The sequence below is a fragment of the Merops nubicus genome, unplaced genomic scaffold (genome assembly GCF_000691845.1).
Source record: "Merops nubicus isolate BGI_N331 unplaced genomic scaffold, ASM69184v1 scaffold10918, whole genome shotgun sequence".
Taxonomy (NCBI): Eukaryota; Metazoa; Chordata; class Aves; order Coraciiformes; family Meropidae; genus Merops; species Merops nubicus.
Window position 1 is genome coordinate 1 of NW_008627778.1, and position 20010 is coordinate 20010.

The 20010-nt window shown below is 39.4% G+C and overlaps 1 protein-coding gene across 1 annotated transcript in view; it reads right to left on the reverse strand.

Annotated features, from left to right (window-relative positions):
* Window positions 1-5709: 5709 nt before the first annotated feature.
* The window catches only part of REV3L (REV3-like, polymerase (DNA directed), zeta, catalytic subunit), a gene marked incomplete at both ends in the record, with an annotated part of 40823 nt that continues 26522 nt past the window's right edge, over window positions 5710-20010 (reverse strand). Inside the window, 7 exons of the mRNA XM_008946453.1 lie at window positions 5710-5836; window positions 6612-6715; window positions 9118-9310; window positions 10884-11009; window positions 12036-12118; window positions 12737-13722; window positions 14102-18302. Coding sequence (XP_008944701.1) covers window positions 5710-5836; window positions 6612-6715; window positions 9118-9310; window positions 10884-11009; window positions 12036-12118; window positions 12737-13722; window positions 14102-18302 — 5820 coding nt within the window. The remainder of the gene's footprint in view (window positions 5837-6611; window positions 6716-9117; window positions 9311-10883; window positions 11010-12035; window positions 12119-12736; window positions 13723-14101; window positions 18303-20010) is intronic.

The following is a 20010-nucleotide window of genomic DNA, read 5'->3' on the forward strand; positions in this document are numbered from 1 at the left end:
CAATGGGCTGAGGTCAATGGTATGAGGATTAACAAGGCCAAGTCCTACACTTGGGTCACAACAACCCCAGGCAATGCTCCAGGCTTGGGGAGGAGTGGCTGGAAATTGCCTTGTGGAAAAGGACCCGGGGTTGCTGGTGGACAGATGGCTGAACATGAGCCAGCAGAGTGCCCAGGTGGCCAAGAAGGCGAATGGCATCCTGGCCTGGATCAGAAATGGTGTGACCAGCAGGAGTAGGGAGTTGATTGTGGCCCTGTACTGATCAGCACTGGTGAGACCCCACCTGGAGTACTGTGTCCAGTTTTGGGCACCATAGGACAAAAAAGACAACGAGGTGCTGTAGTGGGTCCAGAGAAGGGCAGTGAGGCTGGTGAGAGGGCTGGAAAACTTGCTGTAGGAATCCCAGCTGAGGGAACTGGGGGTGTTTAGCCTATAGAAGAGAAGACTGAGAGGAGACCTTACAGCTGTCTACAACTACCTAAAAGGAGACTGTAATGAGGCAGGTGTTGGTGTCTTCTCCCAAAGTACTGATGATACGACAAGAGGAAATGGCCTCAAGTTTCGCCAGGGGAGGTTTCAATTGGATATTAGGACAAATTTCTTCACTGAGAGGGTGGTTAGCCACTGGAATGGGCTGCCCAGGGAAGGGGGGAGTCATCATCCCTGGAAGTGTTCAAAAAACAAGTAGATGTAGCACTTGAGGCTATGGTCTAGTGGTTAGGTAAATGTTGGGAGGCAGGTTGGACTTGATGATCCTAGAGGTCCTTTCCAACTATCGTGATTCTATGAATTCCCAATGTATATGCACAAAGGACTATAATTACTAATAACAAATTTATAGATGCTTGATTATTTCCTTAACCAAAAATTATTTTGATTGTGAAGTTAAGTGTATCTGACTTATCTTTGAAAGCAAAATCAAAGTTAAGATTAAACTCAAGCAGAACACCTTTCTACTGAACACTACTCGGGACCCCAAACTCCTGCGCTACAGTATGCATAAGGTCTACCTTGTGCAGCAGGTTTAACAGACCTATCAGATTTCTTGCACCTAACATGTGGCACTGCTGTCTCTTGCTCCTTATTTCCTTGCTGATCAACTCCATCTCAATTTATGCACAAGTGTCCTCTCCCACTGCCCAGTCCCATGTACCAGCTGCACCAATGGACCAGTGTGTAATTTGTTGAGACCTCCTGTGGTATCCTTTTTGCTATTAGAGAAGAAAAGATGCCTGGAGCTAAAAGATGACATTATTCCAAATTGGAAAATAAAATAGGTAAACCCAGGGTTTAGCTGATTTGAGTTCAACTGAAGTCAGCTCTTTCTCTGTCCCTTTTTCATGTGGTACCACAAAGATGACAGGTGGTAAGCTAAGGAGAGGACAAGTTTTAAATTTTTCATTCTGCCTTTTCACAATTTTTACACATACATCCAGTTGGTCTTCATCAGCAGTTCAAGCTGTTTTATTAAAAGAAATTGCAACGAGACCAGCATTTACACCTGCGAGGAACTAGCAAGTCGTAATGTTGGTACTTGAAAGCTGCTGGCTAGGACTAACACAACAGGAAAAAGAGGCGTGTCTGCCAACACAGTGCTCTTCTGCTAAAGGACAGGCACTGATGCTGCTTTGCATGCTGCTGCCAGTCTCTCTGCAAAGATGAAAAGCAGCACTTACACTGGCAGGATTTAAGGATGACAGCATTAGCATTCAACTCATACATGCTGCAGAGAAGAAATGCGATTATTTTCCTTTCTAGCCGAGTCGTATGTGCTGTTACACTCTCTCTTCCTCTTTCACATTGGATAACTTTGTGAATGAATGCTAAACTCCCATTTATGACTTCCCTTCTATTATCTGTCTGATTTTCCTAACTGCTATTTTTCTTCCAGCTAAAATGAAGAGAAAAAGGGGGCAAAAAATAAAAAAATCAGGCCAGACCTATGATAAAGACAAAACCAGTAACTGTGTATGGCAGCAGAACACTTGGTGACTCAAATACATAACTGAAATCTCTGAAAACATTTTTTCCACTTTGCTTTGGACAACAAAAATCCATAAAGTTGATACAGGACATGAAGATTTTTACAGGAAAATGCCACAGATGATGATACTAGGCTGGGAAAAGACGGTTAGATTAACACATCTCTGTTTTAAAAAAGAAAATATTGCTGAAACATTCATAGAAGAAGAAAAATAATGCACTGTATTCAATACAAAAATTTGATTAGCAACATACTTTGCGAGAAAAACATTGTACAAAATATTTAAATGTTAAGCATTAACAACTAATTAATTTACAAATGTTTTATCCCCCAAATCTTTAAGAAAAATTTTACAAATTTATGCTTTATTTTTATACTTTTATCAGAAACTGCTTCCATGGGGACAAAGAGCCATGGGTGGCTGGTGAGTCTCAGGTAGCAGCAGTGAATCTACTACTTTTTTTTAAGTCTGTCCTGTTTCCATGTCCCCTGCATGTCACAGAGATGGGGACTGTGCTTTCCCACATGAATACCCAAAATTTTGTTCCTCTCATGCCTGCAGGAACAGCCCTTTTCTGCTATCTGGTACACAGAGGAGTGGTACAGTTCGTCTTAAAAGTGTAGGAGAAGCCCAGACATTTAATTTCTCTTTCATGGGAATCCACTGCTCCATCAGGCTTGGACATCTCTAGTTTTCCTGCATTTTTTATGACTCCAAGACAAACATTCTTGTAGCATTCCCTTTCTCCTCCTCCTCAAAAAGCCAGCTTTCCTCCATTTTGTACTGCCTGGTTTACGGATCTAGGTGAATGTATTCACTCTTTTTTTTTCCTGCCTGTAGGTTCAGACAAGAGAGGTGGTTCTGTCTTACTTATCCGAGCAGACATTCTTCCCATTTTTCTCCCAACACACTGCAGCTGATACTTTATGATAAAGAGAGGATCGAGCTATTCAAGAAGGCTCTTCAGGCAGCATGACAGAATCCTTTAGGATAGGTTCAGGCTCCATCTCAAGAAAAAAAAAAAAAAAAAAAAATTTCCCCTATGACAACTCCAAAGAGTCTGCAACGTGGCTCTCTGTACTTGCAGATCATCCATACTAGCTGTGCAGGATGGGAAGGAGGTTGTTTCTCAGCTGCTTTACGCCAGTTTTGAGATGAAGTCCTATTTTTTTTTGTTCACAGCCAGAGGCCAGCTTACCAAAGAAGGGGAAAAACTGGACCTGTGTAGATGAAGCCTCATCTCAAATAGTAAGATGGTTGTCAGGGTACCAGGAACCACTTTAGTTATTCTTTTCTTTTCTTTGTTGCAAATCCATGTTGTTTGCTCTTCCCTGCCTCCTCCCAAACTCACTTCTATGTTTTTTCTTTTCAGATTGTTTCCTGCCTTTCAGCCCTCAAGCAGCTCAGTATTTCAATGTCTTTTAGAATTAAAGAGAATTCTCAAATTCCCTTTACCATGATGTGCACTCTTCTAGGTGGCTCTAGACAGATTTTAGTACTCACACTTGTAAGTAGTCCCATTTCACAGCTGAATCACTCTCAGTAATAACCTCCTAGAAATAACTGCTTATTCCCCTCAATATTTGAACCAAACAGCTAATTTGCAGTACAGACTGAAATCATAGATCACAATTCCAGAGAAACAACCACATCATCTTCTGGTCTACAGATGTCAAGATGACTTATTTTCATTTGCCAACATCTACTAATTTCACAGAAGGACATTTAACCTTGTATTTACTTTATGGATGTCTAGATGGAAACACATGCTAATCATACTGTGGTCATTCAGATCTAGCACACACTGAATAACTTCACAGTGAAGGCATAATTGAATCCAACTTCAGCTCATCAATTCCAGTGAACTTTCTGGAGCAATAGCCATGTTCAATGAACATAAACCAGAGCAACTCTGCTTTAGCTCTGCTATAAAAAGTTAGAATCGGGGAACCCTCTTCAGTGACAAAAGGCTAGTGGTGCAGCCCAAGACTAAAACACCAGCAAACATTAAAACCTCACTAATTTATCACTCTGTCCCTCAGTAACAACCACAGCACGTTATAAAGACTATTTGTGTAGAAACTCTGGGTCATTTGTTCAAAGACAAAATGCTTGCAGATTTCTGATGGAAAAAGAGACTGATGAGCTAAGAGCATTGCAGGAAGCGATACATTTCCCAGGAATCACCTTTCCTTCACTGTGTGCTGACAACACTGGACAAGAATTCCCTACTGTGCTCTTCCAGAGCTTTTATCTACTGACAAGAAGTGACAGTATCAACCATTTCTTATTTTCAATAACCAGATGGCCGATATAATCAATATATAAACCAGTAAAATAAAAGCAAAAGGTCTAAACAGAGAAGTAGAAGGATGGAAGTTGAAACCAATGAATGTGTTCCACAATTTCATATATATGAAACAAGAGCAAGAATTAGTCCAACTACTAAAAGAATTGCAAGAAATGGGAACAAGAATTCTTCAATTGGACTCTGTAAGACAATTCTTCTCAGAGCTGAGGCACCCTCTGCTCAGTGCACCAACAAGTTTATAAAGTCTGCTCCTGGTACTGACAATCAATACTGGAATTTCAGTCTTCCACGCCTCCCTCCAACAGCCACACAGGCCAAGAACAAGAGTCTAAAGCAAGCTGCAGTCACGCTGGGCATGCTATTTGATTACAAGAGCCTATTATCCCCTAGCCTGATGCATACATCAGTATAAAAAATACTGATATGGTTCTCTGCTGATACATTAAGGTGATTTTGAGTTTTGCTCCATGAAACCCAAGTGGTACTGTTTCTTAAACATGGGCTGATTGCTCTAACTAATCAGATTTACTATCAAGCACACCTACTAGAACAACTAGAGTACCAAGTTTGTGCTGAAAAAAAACCCCACTAAAAACAGCAACACAAGATTGTTTAAAAAATAATTCCTTCAAAAGTTTCCATCAAAGCTGCTTGCTTGTTCATTTCCTGTTGAGGAAGATTTCTGCAGTACACTACTTTTTAATCAAGTAGTTTTACTGTATTTTTTCCTTTAGTTAAAACTACTCTGGGCCTGAACATTTGCATTGTGCTTAAGAAATATAAAACATTTACTCCAGCAAAATTTCATACTCTCTTTTTGCTAGGCTACAGAAAATAAAGGGAAGAAAGAGCATTAAACTGTAGACGTGGTCCAAGTTCTAGGAACATTTGTTAAGAGTTCAGCTGAAGTCTGATGCCTTAGGTGATACTGCAAGGAGTGGGGAGGGAAGTAGACTAAGATGATGACAGCAGTCTGCCTCTCTTTAAAAGATCGAATCTTTTACCTTCCAGGAATACAAGTTAACTAAATCTCTGAAGAAAAAGTCTTTCTATCAAAAAGGCATGCCAGCACAGTATTGAAAGAGAATAACTCCTAAGAAGAGATTTCTCAGTCAGCAACCTGGTGATCGGTACATTCCTTCTTGAAGTACTACAAAAATTGCATGCTTTTTTCATCCTGTAATGCCTTCAATATGTACAGATGTACACGTCTTCTGTTCTTCAGCAATATATATACATGCTAACTGCTGAGTTCTCCCTCCCATATTCTTCATATACTATCACTTCTTAAAATTCCACACAACTGATGGAGAAGTCTTCATTTATTCACAGCTTCTCGTTGTCAGTAATTTGCCTAAGTTTGATGGAGCACTAGATTTCCAAGAAAGAGAAAAATAAAATTATGTTCCTTACCTGAATTTTGTCTTCTCTGAACAGGGATCTGCTGCTCTTTCACCCACCCCGTGTTGGTTGCATTCAGCAACTCTTTTAGTATTCTGGCTTCATGGGGTTGGCCAATGTCTTTCTCATCAGAGGTTTTCTGGTTGGAGAGAGAAAGAATTGCAAATGTACTCTGCCTAGTATACGTCTTTTTCTTGTGCCTCTATTCCAGCAGGGTGACTCATAGCTTAAATCTGTTTATTTTTCCTTGCAATTTTACAGCTTTGCACCTCTGACAGTAGGGCCTGGAGAGACATCTGTAGTTCCACCTACTCACCAGCTGAGAGGGCTACCAAACAGGCTTCCCAGCCCTGGTGGAGATGGGGAAACCCATCAGTTTTCCAAGTCTGGTGGAGCAGGGGATTTCCATTCAGAGAAGACAAAATTAATGAAGGAAACAAATTTTTCAACCACTGGTTATTTCAACCTGTCCATAGTAGGTTTAGTACCACACAGTTTTTTTTCTGTCGTGCTTCAGAGTCCCTAGAAAAATTCTTCCCATTTGAGGGGTTTTCTATAGCTCTCAGCACTGCTAATATCTATTGTTCTGAGTTTGAGAGAGAGATGTGTAATGAATTCTGAGATTAACAGGAAAGGTTGTATGTTAGAGAAGATTATTTATATGGCTGATTAGTTTCAAGACTGCAACTCAGCTGCTTAAGAGGATCTGAATGTTCTTGCTGTCAGAGAAAAGGAAAAGCAAAAAGCATTTTTATTCAAAAGATCACCATGCTTGTCCACTCTAGAAATAAGCCTTCAAGGGAAACAACAACAAAAATCAGTATTTGAGACACTGGCAAGGGTTGAAGGAACTAAATCTGCTGTACCAAGCCTGAAAAATAAAAGCAGAACGTACAGATATGCTACCTTTTTACAATATTCACTACTTCCTGGAAAAGAGTTCTTTCATCAGTAGCGTAACTGACTTCTAGTCCTGTAACTCCCGATCTTGTGAGCAATGGGGCTTGGTCTCTGCTCCCTGGAAGAGAAAGTAAAAAAAAAAATAATTACAATTTGGAAAGAATTTCATTACTTCAGTAAACAACACTGCTTTAAAATAAAACATACAACTGAAAAGAAGTATGGAACACAACCTACTTTTATCTTTAACACTAATTATTACCACATGTAATTTCATGGACTTATTTTACTCCTCTTGTGGTGGAAAAGTTTGTTCTTGTCACTGTATAAAATTCTACCATAATGGTAATCTTGCACAAATTCTCAAATATAAATAGATGTGGTGGAGTGGAAATGTCACCATTTTACATGTACCAGAGTCCAGCTATTACAAAATTATTTTTGAATAGGAAATATTAAAGGACCATATGACAGCTCACACGGCATTTTCATGCAAACTAAGTATTTTAGTTACTAGCTTAGAGTAGTGCTTTGCAGAATGAAAATGCGACGTAATACAGTATAGTTCTTTTTTCAGTACACTTTTAAAAACCACTGCTAAGTCACTAACAGAAATGGCAGAACATGAGCCACTGCTCACTTAGTGCACATTAAGAGTGTCTACGCTGATAACGTGTCAAGAACAGCTAAATTCGTATGCCTGCAGGAACTCAGCATTTGCTTTCTGTATAAGAAACACCTCTTTAAGTGAGTAACACCAAACCCATAGTTCTGTCTTTTCATTTTCTCTATACAACGGATGGTAATATCTCTGCTTAAGGCAACATCCTGGAGTTTTTAAAAAGGCATTCTACTTTGACATATTGTTAAAATTTGGAGAATTCAAAAAGTATGCTTTCAGAAATAAATGTTAAAATGAGTACTGTAACTTACAAAGCAATAATAATACAAAAAGGGGGGGGGGGAAAAGGCGTATCTCAATGTCAAGTCACTCCACAGGGAATTCAAAAAGTTCTAACCAAGAAAATATTGACAGCACATTATCAATTAAAGCAAGAAACATCACAATAACATTTAAACACATCATTTTCCTTCACTAACAAAACCAGATCAGAACCTTTGGTTTTTCAAAATATTATTTGACCTCTTCACAGAGAGCTTTTCTTGGTAATATATCAGTGGCACACACCTAGGGAGTCGTAGTGGCTATACACTGGAAAATCTCAGTAAGGTAATGGAGATAATTTTTTTAAAGATAGTAACAAGCATGTAATACCTGAATAAAACTTCACTTGGAATCATAAGAACTTAGCTTAACAGGATCTAATATCTACAGTACTTTGAAAAATAAACTGGTAAAAGAAGGAGCTGTTGCCTTAATGCTAAATTTATTTTTGGTAGGCTTTTGTCCATGCTTAAATTTTAGACAGTATTTTGTGGTTTAATACCCATTCACAATGCCAAAGAAACCCTGAAAGAAAGAGGACTTTGTTTTGTTTTGTTTTACTAGCCTAAACCAGTGGTACTCAACCTTTAACAGCTGGAGAGCCACTTCTTTATTAAATGGAGTTGTAGAGCACCATAAAAATCAAGTTGATATTATCAACGGTGTGATTTTTTTTTCTTTTCCATCATGACACTTCAATGTGTGACGATGCTGCCTCAACATCATCACATATTGATCCATCACGACATGACACATCAGCATCCTCTCTCCCAGCAGCATTCTGTCTTCAGCCCTTTCTGGCTGCTAGGAAGGAGTGGGGTGGAGGGGTGGAAGGGGCAAAAGGGCGAGTTTTTCCCCATTCTGCCCCACAGCTGCTGGGTGGGAGGTGATCTCTACTCTTACCTGTGGGGGGATCCCAGCAGCTCCTTTTCTTTCCCCCTATGGGAGGGGGAACTTCAGCGACTCCCACACTGCTGGTCCATTTGCTCAGTGCTCCCCGCGCTGCCTGATAGAGTGGAGCGCCGATCAGACGCCTACATTGCGAGAGCCGCCTGTAGGGCCATGAAGAGCCACATCCGGCTCTAGAGCCACAGGTTGAGTATCACTGGTCTAAACAAAGCCAAAAAGGTACAATAGAATAAGGGCCCCTGTTTAGATCCTGAGAGGATCAGATAAAACCACAAAAATAACCCTTAAGTAAAATATAAAACATACTGTCTTGCTTTTAACATTTTCTACTTGCAGCTATCCAGCAACTTGAGTAGGAAACTAAAGGCAAGTTTTCCTCTTTATACTTTTAGAACACTGCAGGAGCTTGTCCACCAGCACGCACACAGAGGGATTTTGCACATGCGTATGCTATCCGTGGTTTACAGCCCATGCAATAGTTCTTTGGAAGATATAAGCAGGAAAACTCTCTCTGTTTAATATGGCCATTCATCCAACAGTCAACAAGACAGAACTAAATGAGCTAAATAGTAATACAGGTACTCGATTATCTTTTGCGTGCTACTGTTCCATTACTATGAAATAAGCATTTCTGCAAAATATGTTAAGAAAAAAGAAATAGGAACCTTGGCTGGAGAGTGTCCTTTCTCTATCGATCACTATAGCACCAGTGATTTCTTTTTTATCAGTATTTGGCAGTGCTGTGTCTGATGAGATGCAATAGAATAGAGCACAGATTGGATCAAACTCCGGGTCTGGTTCCAAATCTCGTCTGGTTCGAGCATGTAACTCCATACTGATGAGGGTAAGATGCTGGACCTACCAACAAATAAATACAACAAGTTAGTACATTTTGGAGCTTTCTTCAAAAAATTTAAGAGATTATTAGTACAAATTAGTGCATTGCAGACATTGATATGGTCATATTATAACTAAGAGATCACACCTGAAAATTAATAAAAGTGATTACACATGCATCTCTAGATCTCACTTTTTTGCAAAAAGCATTATCACACACGCACAAAAGAGTAAACATTTAATACATTTTTATACTCAATTATTAGGATACAGTATCTGTTTCTGAGTACTATCTTCTTCTACCAAAGGCAGATAATACAAAAAAAGAGAAATGTTCAACTTCAACAACTGTTAAATTTCCTGCAACGTTTTCAAACAGCTTTGCAGATCGAGCTGAACTAATTGATTTTGGTCCGGACTGCTCAAGAACAAAAAACCACTGTTGGCCTTTATTTCCCTTTCCCTTCCTCACCCAAGACATGCAAACAAGCATGAAGACTAAGTCACTTCCAGGAAGATATGGAGACTACTAACTCTCCCTTCACTTGCATTAATGAACTTCCACATCATGTTGCTACAGGTTTTTGCAGAGTGGTCTGCATTGAGGAAATGTTAAGCCCTGCACATTGTACAGTTTTGACTCTACAATAAATACTATAGTATTTAATACTATTTCAGCGCTGTGTTGTTGCTCTGCTGTCATGCATAATACAGTTGATAATGTGGACTTATGGGCAAATTGAAGGGATTACAAGGGAAAAAGTTAAAAATATTTCTGAGTACATAAGCTGCCCTGAGGGCAGCGTGATTTCCTCTAGATTTGCATCCTAAATCACTATAGCCATCACCAAAATGAAATTTTACCATTAAACTCCATCTCCGCTTCCTGCAAAATCATCTGTTTCTTGTGGCTACTTGTGTGTGCTATCTCCCCATCTCATCTGTAAATTTGTCAACAGCTAATCCCCAGCCACAGATGCAGGGACTGTCTGGACGCACACACACACGCTGGCTGGGCGGTTAGCAGCCAAACACAGCGGTACTGTCTGTATCCACACTGCACGCCTTTCTCCAGCACCGACTTTGATCTCCCTTCCCAGCCCAAGCACAGATGTACATGGAATCCATAGAGACACTCTTTGAAACATGGACCATTTTGTTCAATGCAGTGCAACTGCCCAACAGGTTCTAAAGGCAACACCTGGGGATACCAGGAGGGCCTGACTGACCGATTACAAGTGCCTTGTTTCTTACGGAAATGATCCATGAAAGTTATGCTCAACTAGCTTTCCCAGTGATGTTTTTACACAGAACTGTCTCTTCCTTCTGATCTTTCTCTTATTTTAATTTTTTAAAGGAAGGTTTACTGCCTTTTCAATAAAAATACTGCAAAATTTACTTCAATACTATTCAACAAAGGCTCTTGGAGATCAAGCTGAAACTAGGAAAGCAACTACTTAAAGCTACAGACATCACACACTGATTAATTTTTGGTGAGGCAGGGATCAAGAAGGAAAAAATTTTTAAATTCTGCTGTTCTAAAATTTGGGTGGTGAACTATCATTTTATAAAGTAACATGTAACAGTAAATTACCTCATGCAAAGATTTTGCTTCCTGAAGGTTGTCCACACTGACTTTAAAACCGTAAGTGTTATTTAAAGATGGTCCTTCAATCTGAGAAGTGTCTTTCTTTGGAGCACCGAGGGCAGCAAACTGATTCTTATTGGGGGGAAAAAAGGAAAAAATCAGAGTATAATATTGAAAAAACTACAGGTTAAATTCGTATGCCATACTAAATACAAATTTATCAATGAAAATGATACACTACAGTTCTCAAACAAAAAAAGCTTTCACTATCTCCTCATGTTATTTTTCAACAGGGAAACAACAGTTCTACCTTTCTGCCTTTTAGGAATAATTTCCATGAAACCTCACAGTAAAGGCAGTTTGAAATACTCAGAAAAACCAAAAACAACAACAACAACCACAAAAGCCTAAAACCGCACACCTATTAGCTTTCTTGGAAGCCTGAGGATGAGGGAACCATCAAATCTCTATTATCCCAAGCAACAATTTGTCAAAAGCCTCTGCTTCAGACACCGCTTTTTAAGGCACTGAATTAAGGGTATGCTTAAGTACCCACTTCAACTGGGTGAATGCCAGTATGTTGAGAAAGAAGAGACTATTGAGTCATTCTGGTAATACACCTAGCCTACCCTTCCAATTCCAACATGGGGAGCAGAAACACTGTTTAGGTAAAACATGCCAGTCTGATCATTTTGTGATCCATTCCCTTTCTATTCTGTCAGCATTCCAGAGCCGTTCGCTGCCTACATAATTTTTAAAAAATGCATAGAACATTGTGTGAAAACTAAACTAATACACAGAGAGACACATTAATATATACACACATGTACATAAAGGAAATTAAAATAGAACTTAAAAAGGATGCTGTAACTCGAAGAGCAAGACAACATCCTTACATGGTGTCTCTTTAGTGTTTCATTAGCATTTCACTACCCTAAAATACAGAACATACTCTCAATATCCATCTCTCCCTGCCCCCTGGCAAATGAAACTGATTTCTTCTTCCTAACTGCTGATTCTACAGCAATCACACTCTACCATTTTAAAAGTATTTTCAGGATCTTAACAGCAAAAGAAAAAACAACACAGAAGAAAGAAAATGGAAATGTGCACGTATGGTGTAATAAAAATGCATCTGTACATAAAATCTTAATTTACCTTCATTTGTGTAGTTAGAAGTACTCTTCGAAGACCATCAGTATTACTTCCCCTCTTGTGGCTCAGTTTCTGGGCTTTTGGTTCTGTAAACATTTAAGTGCAAAACTGTTCAGCCTCAATGATATTGTCTAAACATTAAACAACATGCTTGAAACAACCAGAGGCATTTAGTGAACACTATAGACAAGTATTATACGTAATATAAACCAAATACAACTTTATATTCTGTCCAAACCAAAGGACAACTATTGCAATTTGGTATTTATGGACATTTAGGAATGTATATTACAAGGCCAGTAAGTTATCAAACCTCATGTCATTATCACCTTGAACACTGCAATGTTATTCACACTCCACGTTGAGATTAAGTTTAGCAAAATGCAAGCAATACAACCAACAAGATCTCAAAATCACTAAAATAAGCTCTACTTTTAAATTAAATTTTTAACCAGCACTTCAGACACCGGAGACCATCAGAAAGCTAAACTATGTTCTGCTTCTAGCTCTTTTCCATAATTCAGTAGTCACTGTAACAATAGCGTACAGGCCTTTCTTTTTTACTTTTTTTTCCTTTTCCAAACCTGGTTTTAAATATGTTTTTGTGGAGCTGTAACTCTCTTCTAATTTTGTCAGGGGAAATATAATACAATATTCAGAACTTTCTTTTTTTGTGTATCATTAGAATCACCTAATGGATTTACCTGTGGATAAAGGAGTAAACCCCAGAATTTCAGGTACTCCATCTTGATTTTTTCTCTGCACAATGGGTGTACTATGTAGGCAAACAGATTCAGAATTTCCAGGATCTTCAATAACTGGAAATGGAGACGTGCCAAAGGATGTCTTAACATCCTCTTGGGTGCATGGAGAACTTTGTGCACTTCCAGCAGGTACCAGATCATTTCCTTCCACAGAAGACAAAATAACATCTGGACTTTTCCACTCTGTGTCTTCTAAATTTGACTGCTTGGGATCTGGAGATGCTACTTGCTGCCAAGGAGGAAGTACTGGAGAATCTGGTGAACTGTAACTGACATAATAATCTTCCTCCTCCTCCTCCTCCTCACCGTGTTCTAGTGTTGAAGCAATAAGTGTCTTGCTTTCAGACAGAGTTTTATTAGAGTCTATGTCATTTTTAGTATTTATACAAGTTCCTATAGTGCTTATAGACTTATCACAGTTTTCCTTGGCTTGTGTTTTTGTAGTTTCTGCCACAGAAGCAGGAGAATTCTTTGTAGGCACAATAGGTCTTTCATCTTCCAGACTGTATAAACTTAAATCCTTAGCTGCTTTTACTACTTCTACAGATTTCTCTTCAGACAACACTGCAGAGCTGAAATTCTCGACTGCCTTTTCCAGCTCAGCAGGATGATTCTTAGGCAATTTCTTGAAATGTTCATACTCTTCTTTGGCATGAAGCCATATCTGAACTTGCTGTTGGCTTGGAGCACACTTGCATGGCATTATGACTATTTTTTTGTCTTCACTAGTTTTATGGCTATTACTTTCTCTTTTATTAACAGTAGAGTGACTGTTGCGGGGAGGAGACCCCGGTCTAGGACCTTCTGTCATTGCTGAAAACGCAGTCTTCCAGAGTCGCAGACCTTCTAATGAGAAGTCCCCCTCGAACTCAAGCAGGTCATTTGGAAGTCTAGTTTCCACTGTGAGAAGCCGTCCTCCAATCTCCCTGTGAAGAAAACACTTTGAATTACTGTTTTGCTCTACGCTGCATTGCAGGCAGTCCTCTAGATGATATACAAGCAGAGTCCTGCTAACTAGTTTTCTCACTATGCAATTCATGTGGGCAGTATCTTTCTTTTGCAAACCAAGCAGGCACATTCCCACTTATTACAGTAATATCAAGCAACAAAAAACCCCCAAAGTGTCATGAACAAACATAGGTATTTGCACAGGAAGTACAGTAATCTTCAACTTAAAATGTGTGTGTATGAGATGGGATCTTTCATGCATCTGTGCGACGTAACAGCATAAAATTGTTTGCTGGAATAAATTAAATTTAATATAATCACAAGCATATGTAGACAGAAATGCATTTAACACAGTACCTTGGCTTTTCTGGAGCATCTGAAGGATTGCTGCAAAATGGCTCCTGATAAATTGTTTCTGCAAGATCGTGGTCCAGCAAAGTTGCCATGATTTCTTCACGACTGGGTGGGGACATGAGAGGCTTAAGAATGTGAGCAGTACGAGGTGTAAAACTTCCATTCTTTGATTGTGAGGGAGAACTGGTGGATCTTGGTGAACTATCTGGAGTTGGAGTTAATGCCTCGTTGTTTCTTGAAACATATAATTCTAAATCCTCAGAAGCTGCATCTATAAGTTCACCGTCAGGAGAAGACAATATGGATGTAAAAGAGGTATTAACTGAATCAAGTGGTTGACAGGGTTCAAAAGTGGTTTCTTTTCTAATGTGGCTTTGAATCCAGTCTGAACTAGCTGGCTGAGGAAGATTCAGAAATCTCTCTTTATTTACTGCATTTCTATTCAACTTGAATTTTTCATTTAAACAGACCTCAGTCTCTTGAGTACAAGAAGTATCGATAGAACTCGACCGAGAAGTTGAAGGATGAACATTTTTCCTCCATTGGCTATGGCAGTGGTTCTCATTATTATCCAGTGAGGTTTTCTCAAAAAGCTCAGGGCTCACAGAACCAGACCGTATCCATTTACTTGTGCTTGACGAATGCTGCTTTTCCTCCTCAGGTTTTTGGTCATTATGACACAGGAAGTCACTTTCTGTTGTTTGTCCAGAGCCACTATCTTGAACTGCATCACTCAAGAATTTCTGGGGTAAATTTTGATCTGCTGGGACAAACTGGCTTGCAGAATAAAAACTGCAAAATCCTGTTTGCCCTATAGCATTAATATCAAAGTTGTAATTGTGGTCTGGAGACAAGCTGTCTTCAAGTGAGTAGCAGCTTTCAAAACCAGGGTCTGAAAAAAAAATGGGGCTATCATCAGACACAGAGTGATCGACACGACTAGTGATTTGTTGGCTTAAAGACTCCATTTTTGAAAGTTTTGGTGCTTTTTCTTTAGGTTTTGTACTCCTGGGAGCACGACATTTTCTTGGTGATGTGATCGACCGTGGCCTTTTGATGGGTTTATTCTGTTCAAGAGAGCATGGTAGACTCCTGCTCAGTTGTGTTTTAGCTGGTAGTGTTTCCTGTGTAGCATTTGCAGCCTGAGCTTTCTGCTGTCTCTTCTGAAGCAGCTCTTTCAAAACAGCTAGGCCAGACTGTCCTTCACTGAACGCTGACGGGGCCACTAGCGTTCTGTTTTTATATTGGGAGATGGGGTTTGGTTGCATGGTTGTTTCTGGCAGAGACCTTTGTTTCACCGATTCAGGTTTAAAATGTGACATATCCAAAATAAATCCTCTCTGGTTTTGTTCCCAATTTAACTGTTTCACCGGACTCTTCAAAGATGTTACAAAACAGTTCTTGGGCAACTGAAGTGGCCCATGGCTTTCCTCAGATGACTTAGGAATAGAGGAACAAGGATCAGAATGCTTGGATGCCTCTGGTAAACACAAAATCTGCTGTTGATTACTGTCTTTACAATGCAAATAGTTAGCAGCATGTAACTGATCCATCTTTGCTGTGTCCAAAGAGTCACGAGCTTCATTTAATTTCCCAGCTGGCAGTAAATATCTGTTCTGCAAATTTTTAAACTCTTCTGGTTTTGCACAAGGCTTATCTTTAGAGAGGCGCACATTCTGTGTTACCTGAGTTGAGTGATTTGATGGATCAAATATGTTTGGAATGAGAGCAGGGTCCTTCATTCTAAATATAGCACTTTGGGTCCTGGGCCTTTGAGAGCTCATTTTTGGTACTTCCCTTCCAGATGCCACAGGAGTGGATGTGAAAGACGGATGAGGGTCTTCTCGTGGAGCAGGTAAACACTGTGCATCTACGGACTTATCGATTTCCATCAATGAATGAAAACAGCCTGATGAATTTCCTTGTGCATCAGCTGCTGAAAGGTGCTGTGCTGACGGCAGGTAACCTGCTGAATAGCCAGGAAGAGGACTGTCTTTCCAGTTATGAAGTGGCTGCGAGCTGATCAAGTTGTAAGAAATCTCAGGCAGATCTTGACGTTTCAGCACAAACTTTACTTCTGCTGTAGAGTGAGTATTTCCTTTTTCATCTTTAAATACAACACGCTTTCTTGAGGATGTTTTTTCAGCTGTTTTTTGTCTTTGTTTTGTTCTAGGTTTCTTCTTTCCATCATCTGCTGTTTTATCAGCTTGATTAATCTTTTTCTTTTTCTTGGTAGATACAGCTGGACTAGCAAATTTCTTTTTACATTTCTTAACCTGAGTTTTTGCTCGACTATTTTTTCCTACACTAGAATTAACAGTCTTGCTGTTGTACATATTGGGCCCCCTACTAAATAAAGCTTCTCTGTCCAGGTTGGTCCAAATTTCTTCTGCTTTTGGATCAGTGGGAGACCAGCAGCGAGGTGGAGATGTGTTTACTGGGCTTGTGCTTCTCTCAGAAAGAAAACCTAACTTAGACATAACATCACTATAGTTATAGTCACAGTCTTCAGCTTCAGCATTGTAGGATGGTGAAGGAGGAGAAAGAATTGTGTGAGTCCTTCTTCTGAAAGATAAAGTTCTTCTAATATTTTTACTACCTGTTTTTTGTGGTTTTCCAGCTTTTTTCTTGGTTGACTTATGTTTTGCTTTCCTTTTGTGACTTTTCTTTGGTGTTAGTGGATAAATAGGATATTTGGTTGCAGGAGAGTCAGGAACTTTTGGCCAAAAGTCCTTTAAAGGTGCAAGCTTTTTATATAAGTTCATCTTTTCCTCTGTGAGTACTACTCTTTCCTCACTAGAATCTACTTTCCCTAGTTTAACAAGCATATTTTTTCTCCCTCTAAATCTATTGATGATAATATACTTAATAATAACAGGTGGCAATTTTTTAGAAAGTTTTCTACGCTTTCGAGACTTCTGAGACCCATCCAAACTTTCAACGCTTTCCATCGGTTGAGGTAGATTAATTTTTGAGTTGTGTGCGACAAAGCTTGATTCACTGTCCTCAGTCTCATAATTTACCTTCCGTTTTGTTCGGAGTGTGTATTTATTCCCACAGAATCCAAACGACTGCTCAGTTTCAAGAGATCCATCTGCAAATTGGCAGTCAGTATAATTGGCAGTACTTGTAGGCATTTTGTTTTCAAAAGCCTCAAGAGGAACTTGAACTAAGTCACTAGGTAAAGCACTATCTTTATCAGGAATGTTACTACAAGCATTACCTTGTGTATAGCAGCCTTCCTTCACTGCAGCAACGTCATTTACGCTTGCAGGCTCCTGACGGTTGATAAAACTATGTTTCTTTTTACTCAGCTTCAACCTGGACTGTTTGTTGCCTTGCTGTAATTTATATGTCACGGGAGCTAACTTCTGCTGTCGACTGAGACAATTAGAAAGAACAACGCTAGGAAAGAACATATAATGTGCTGCTTGTTGACTGAGGCTTGGCTTTTCTGCCTTATGCTCCTGAAATTCTTCATATCTAATTTTAAGCTTATTAAGGCCACCTTCATCAGTGTTATGTTCAAGTGAATGTACCACAGTTCGACTGCCTCCTGAACAAGACATCAATTCACAATTTTCTGTAGCTGTTGCTGGAAAGAAATTATTTATACTTGTGCTGCTGGGTTTTTCATTTACTTCAGAGGACATTTTACCTTTGGAGTGGCTCAAATCAGAAAAGTTAAATAAGTTTTTATTCAACATGCTGTCACCAATGTGGTGGCCCACATGCACAAACGAGACATCCTTTTCAGCCTTTCTGATGCTAGTATACTTCCTACTAGGTATCTGTCTGCTCACTGATGAAATATCATCTTCATACTCAAAAATATTATTTTCACATGAAGGAACTGGGAGAGCATCTTTCTTGTTACTCTCTTTGTGAGAGTTTTCTGTATGGGTACTATTGCTGAATGCAGTTGGGTACTTTGCTGAGTAAGTGCTTTCTTTTGTAAGAGAATGGACTGAAAGTTCAGGTCTTGTTTCTGTGTTTGGTTGTGAAAGGTCTTCCACTATATCTTCATTATTCAAAACATGGTTAGAAAGGGCACTTGTGTGTTTACACTGAAAAGTAATTTTAGCAGAAGATGGGGGTTCTAGCGTAGCAGCATCTTTGTGAAAGATTGAGGTCTTTACAGACATTTTGCTCGTTGCAATGACGGAGGAGTGAGTTCGAGAACTTTCATTATTCAAAGGATTGTCTGAAATGGAAGACAACCAATTTTACTCTAGTTTTCTTGTAAAAAACCCACCAACAACCCAAAACACTAAACCAAGGCATTAAGCAAGTTAATGACATTTACCTGAAAGTCCTCCCATCCAAAGAAGAAACAAAAGTCTTCTAAATTGCATTGTATTTATGATCAAGACAAATACAGACCCTGAGTACATGAGATATTTTATCAAAATCTCATTGTCAGTATATTTCTGTCTCAGTCGCTCTGTCAGTTACTCCCAAATGGTAGGCTTGCATACAACTGCCAAAGATTTCATGCTGGTTTTCTGAAAGAAGGCTTCTAAAATCACTTTTAGATAACTAAATACAAGCAGATTGATTTCTGCCTCTCATTGTACCCCGCTTTGTCCCTGGGAAGTATGCATACTGATTGCCTCTGAAAAAGAACAAGCTTATTTAGATGACTTTTCCCACAAAGAAAAGTCATCGCACAAAAAGCTGAAGTACTATCTCACAACACAGCAAGGGCTTTGCATTCGCTGTCCTGCACGCCAAACACAGTTAGCTTGCTGCACTTTCGTGCTGCAGAGGAACCACCAGCCCGTGTCTGTGCCAACGCAAGGAGCTCGCGCCACCGGGTCACGCCGTGAACTCGCAGCCGCTACCCCACGGATCTGTGACCAGGCTGTGAGGCAGCAACCGTCCTGCCCAGGCTCATCACAGTGTGCCCCGGACCATCTCTCTCTTTTGCTGGTACTGCCACCACATTTACTGCAGGATAAGCCTGGGCAGGGAGGTAACAAATTAACAACTGGGCTGTAACAACCCTGTGTTCGCTCATTACCACGATGAGCTCCAAGTAATTTAAGGAGTTTACGCCTCTGCCAAGAGGTAGTGACCACAGAGCCATTTGTTCCTGTGTCCACATCTTTAGCTGAAACACTGATGGGATTAAGAGTATATGAACCACGCTGTATGTTCCAGAAGCACGTGCTGCACTCTGCTGCACTGGATGGGGGATCCTTTGGGCCTTTACTGTAAGTCTCAACCAATTTGGGGATTATTTTAGATTCATGCTGTCTTCAGCTTAGCAATTTAATTGAGACTTCCTTTTATTTTTCTCACCTGGCAACAATCTGTTTGTAGTAACATTTTCTAATGTATAAACAGAGTCCCTGACCTCTGAAACACAGCTGGCAGATTCTGCTTATGGTTCTTTGAGGGTAGGAACTCACACAAAGAATGAGAATGATTAACTGAAAATCAAGAAAATGTGGGTTTAGTGAGGTGTCATCAAACTTTTGGAAGACACCTGACTCTTGAGATACAAAAATTGCAAAAATACTTGTCAGTCAGTCAGATGTTATGGACACAACATTCATGTGTGGATAAGCAGTTTCTAATTTAGAGGAACTAAACTGAGAGCTGTTTTGAATTTACTGTATCTCCTATTATAAGAAGTTGATGTTCACAGTAATAAACTCATTCTAAGATGACCTTCTACTTCTGCATGTAATATTTCATACACTTAAAATATTCTAAAATGATTATTCTAAACAATTATTTAAGATACAGTTTATCTGTTTTAGTCTATGTAATAAGTTTTAATGTAATGTTTATGTAATTTTTAGTCTCTGTTAAAAAGACCATCTAGCTCACTTTCTCTAATAAAGAATTGCTGATAGATGTATGAAGATGTATGTATCTTATGTACCAATATATGATGTCTGTTA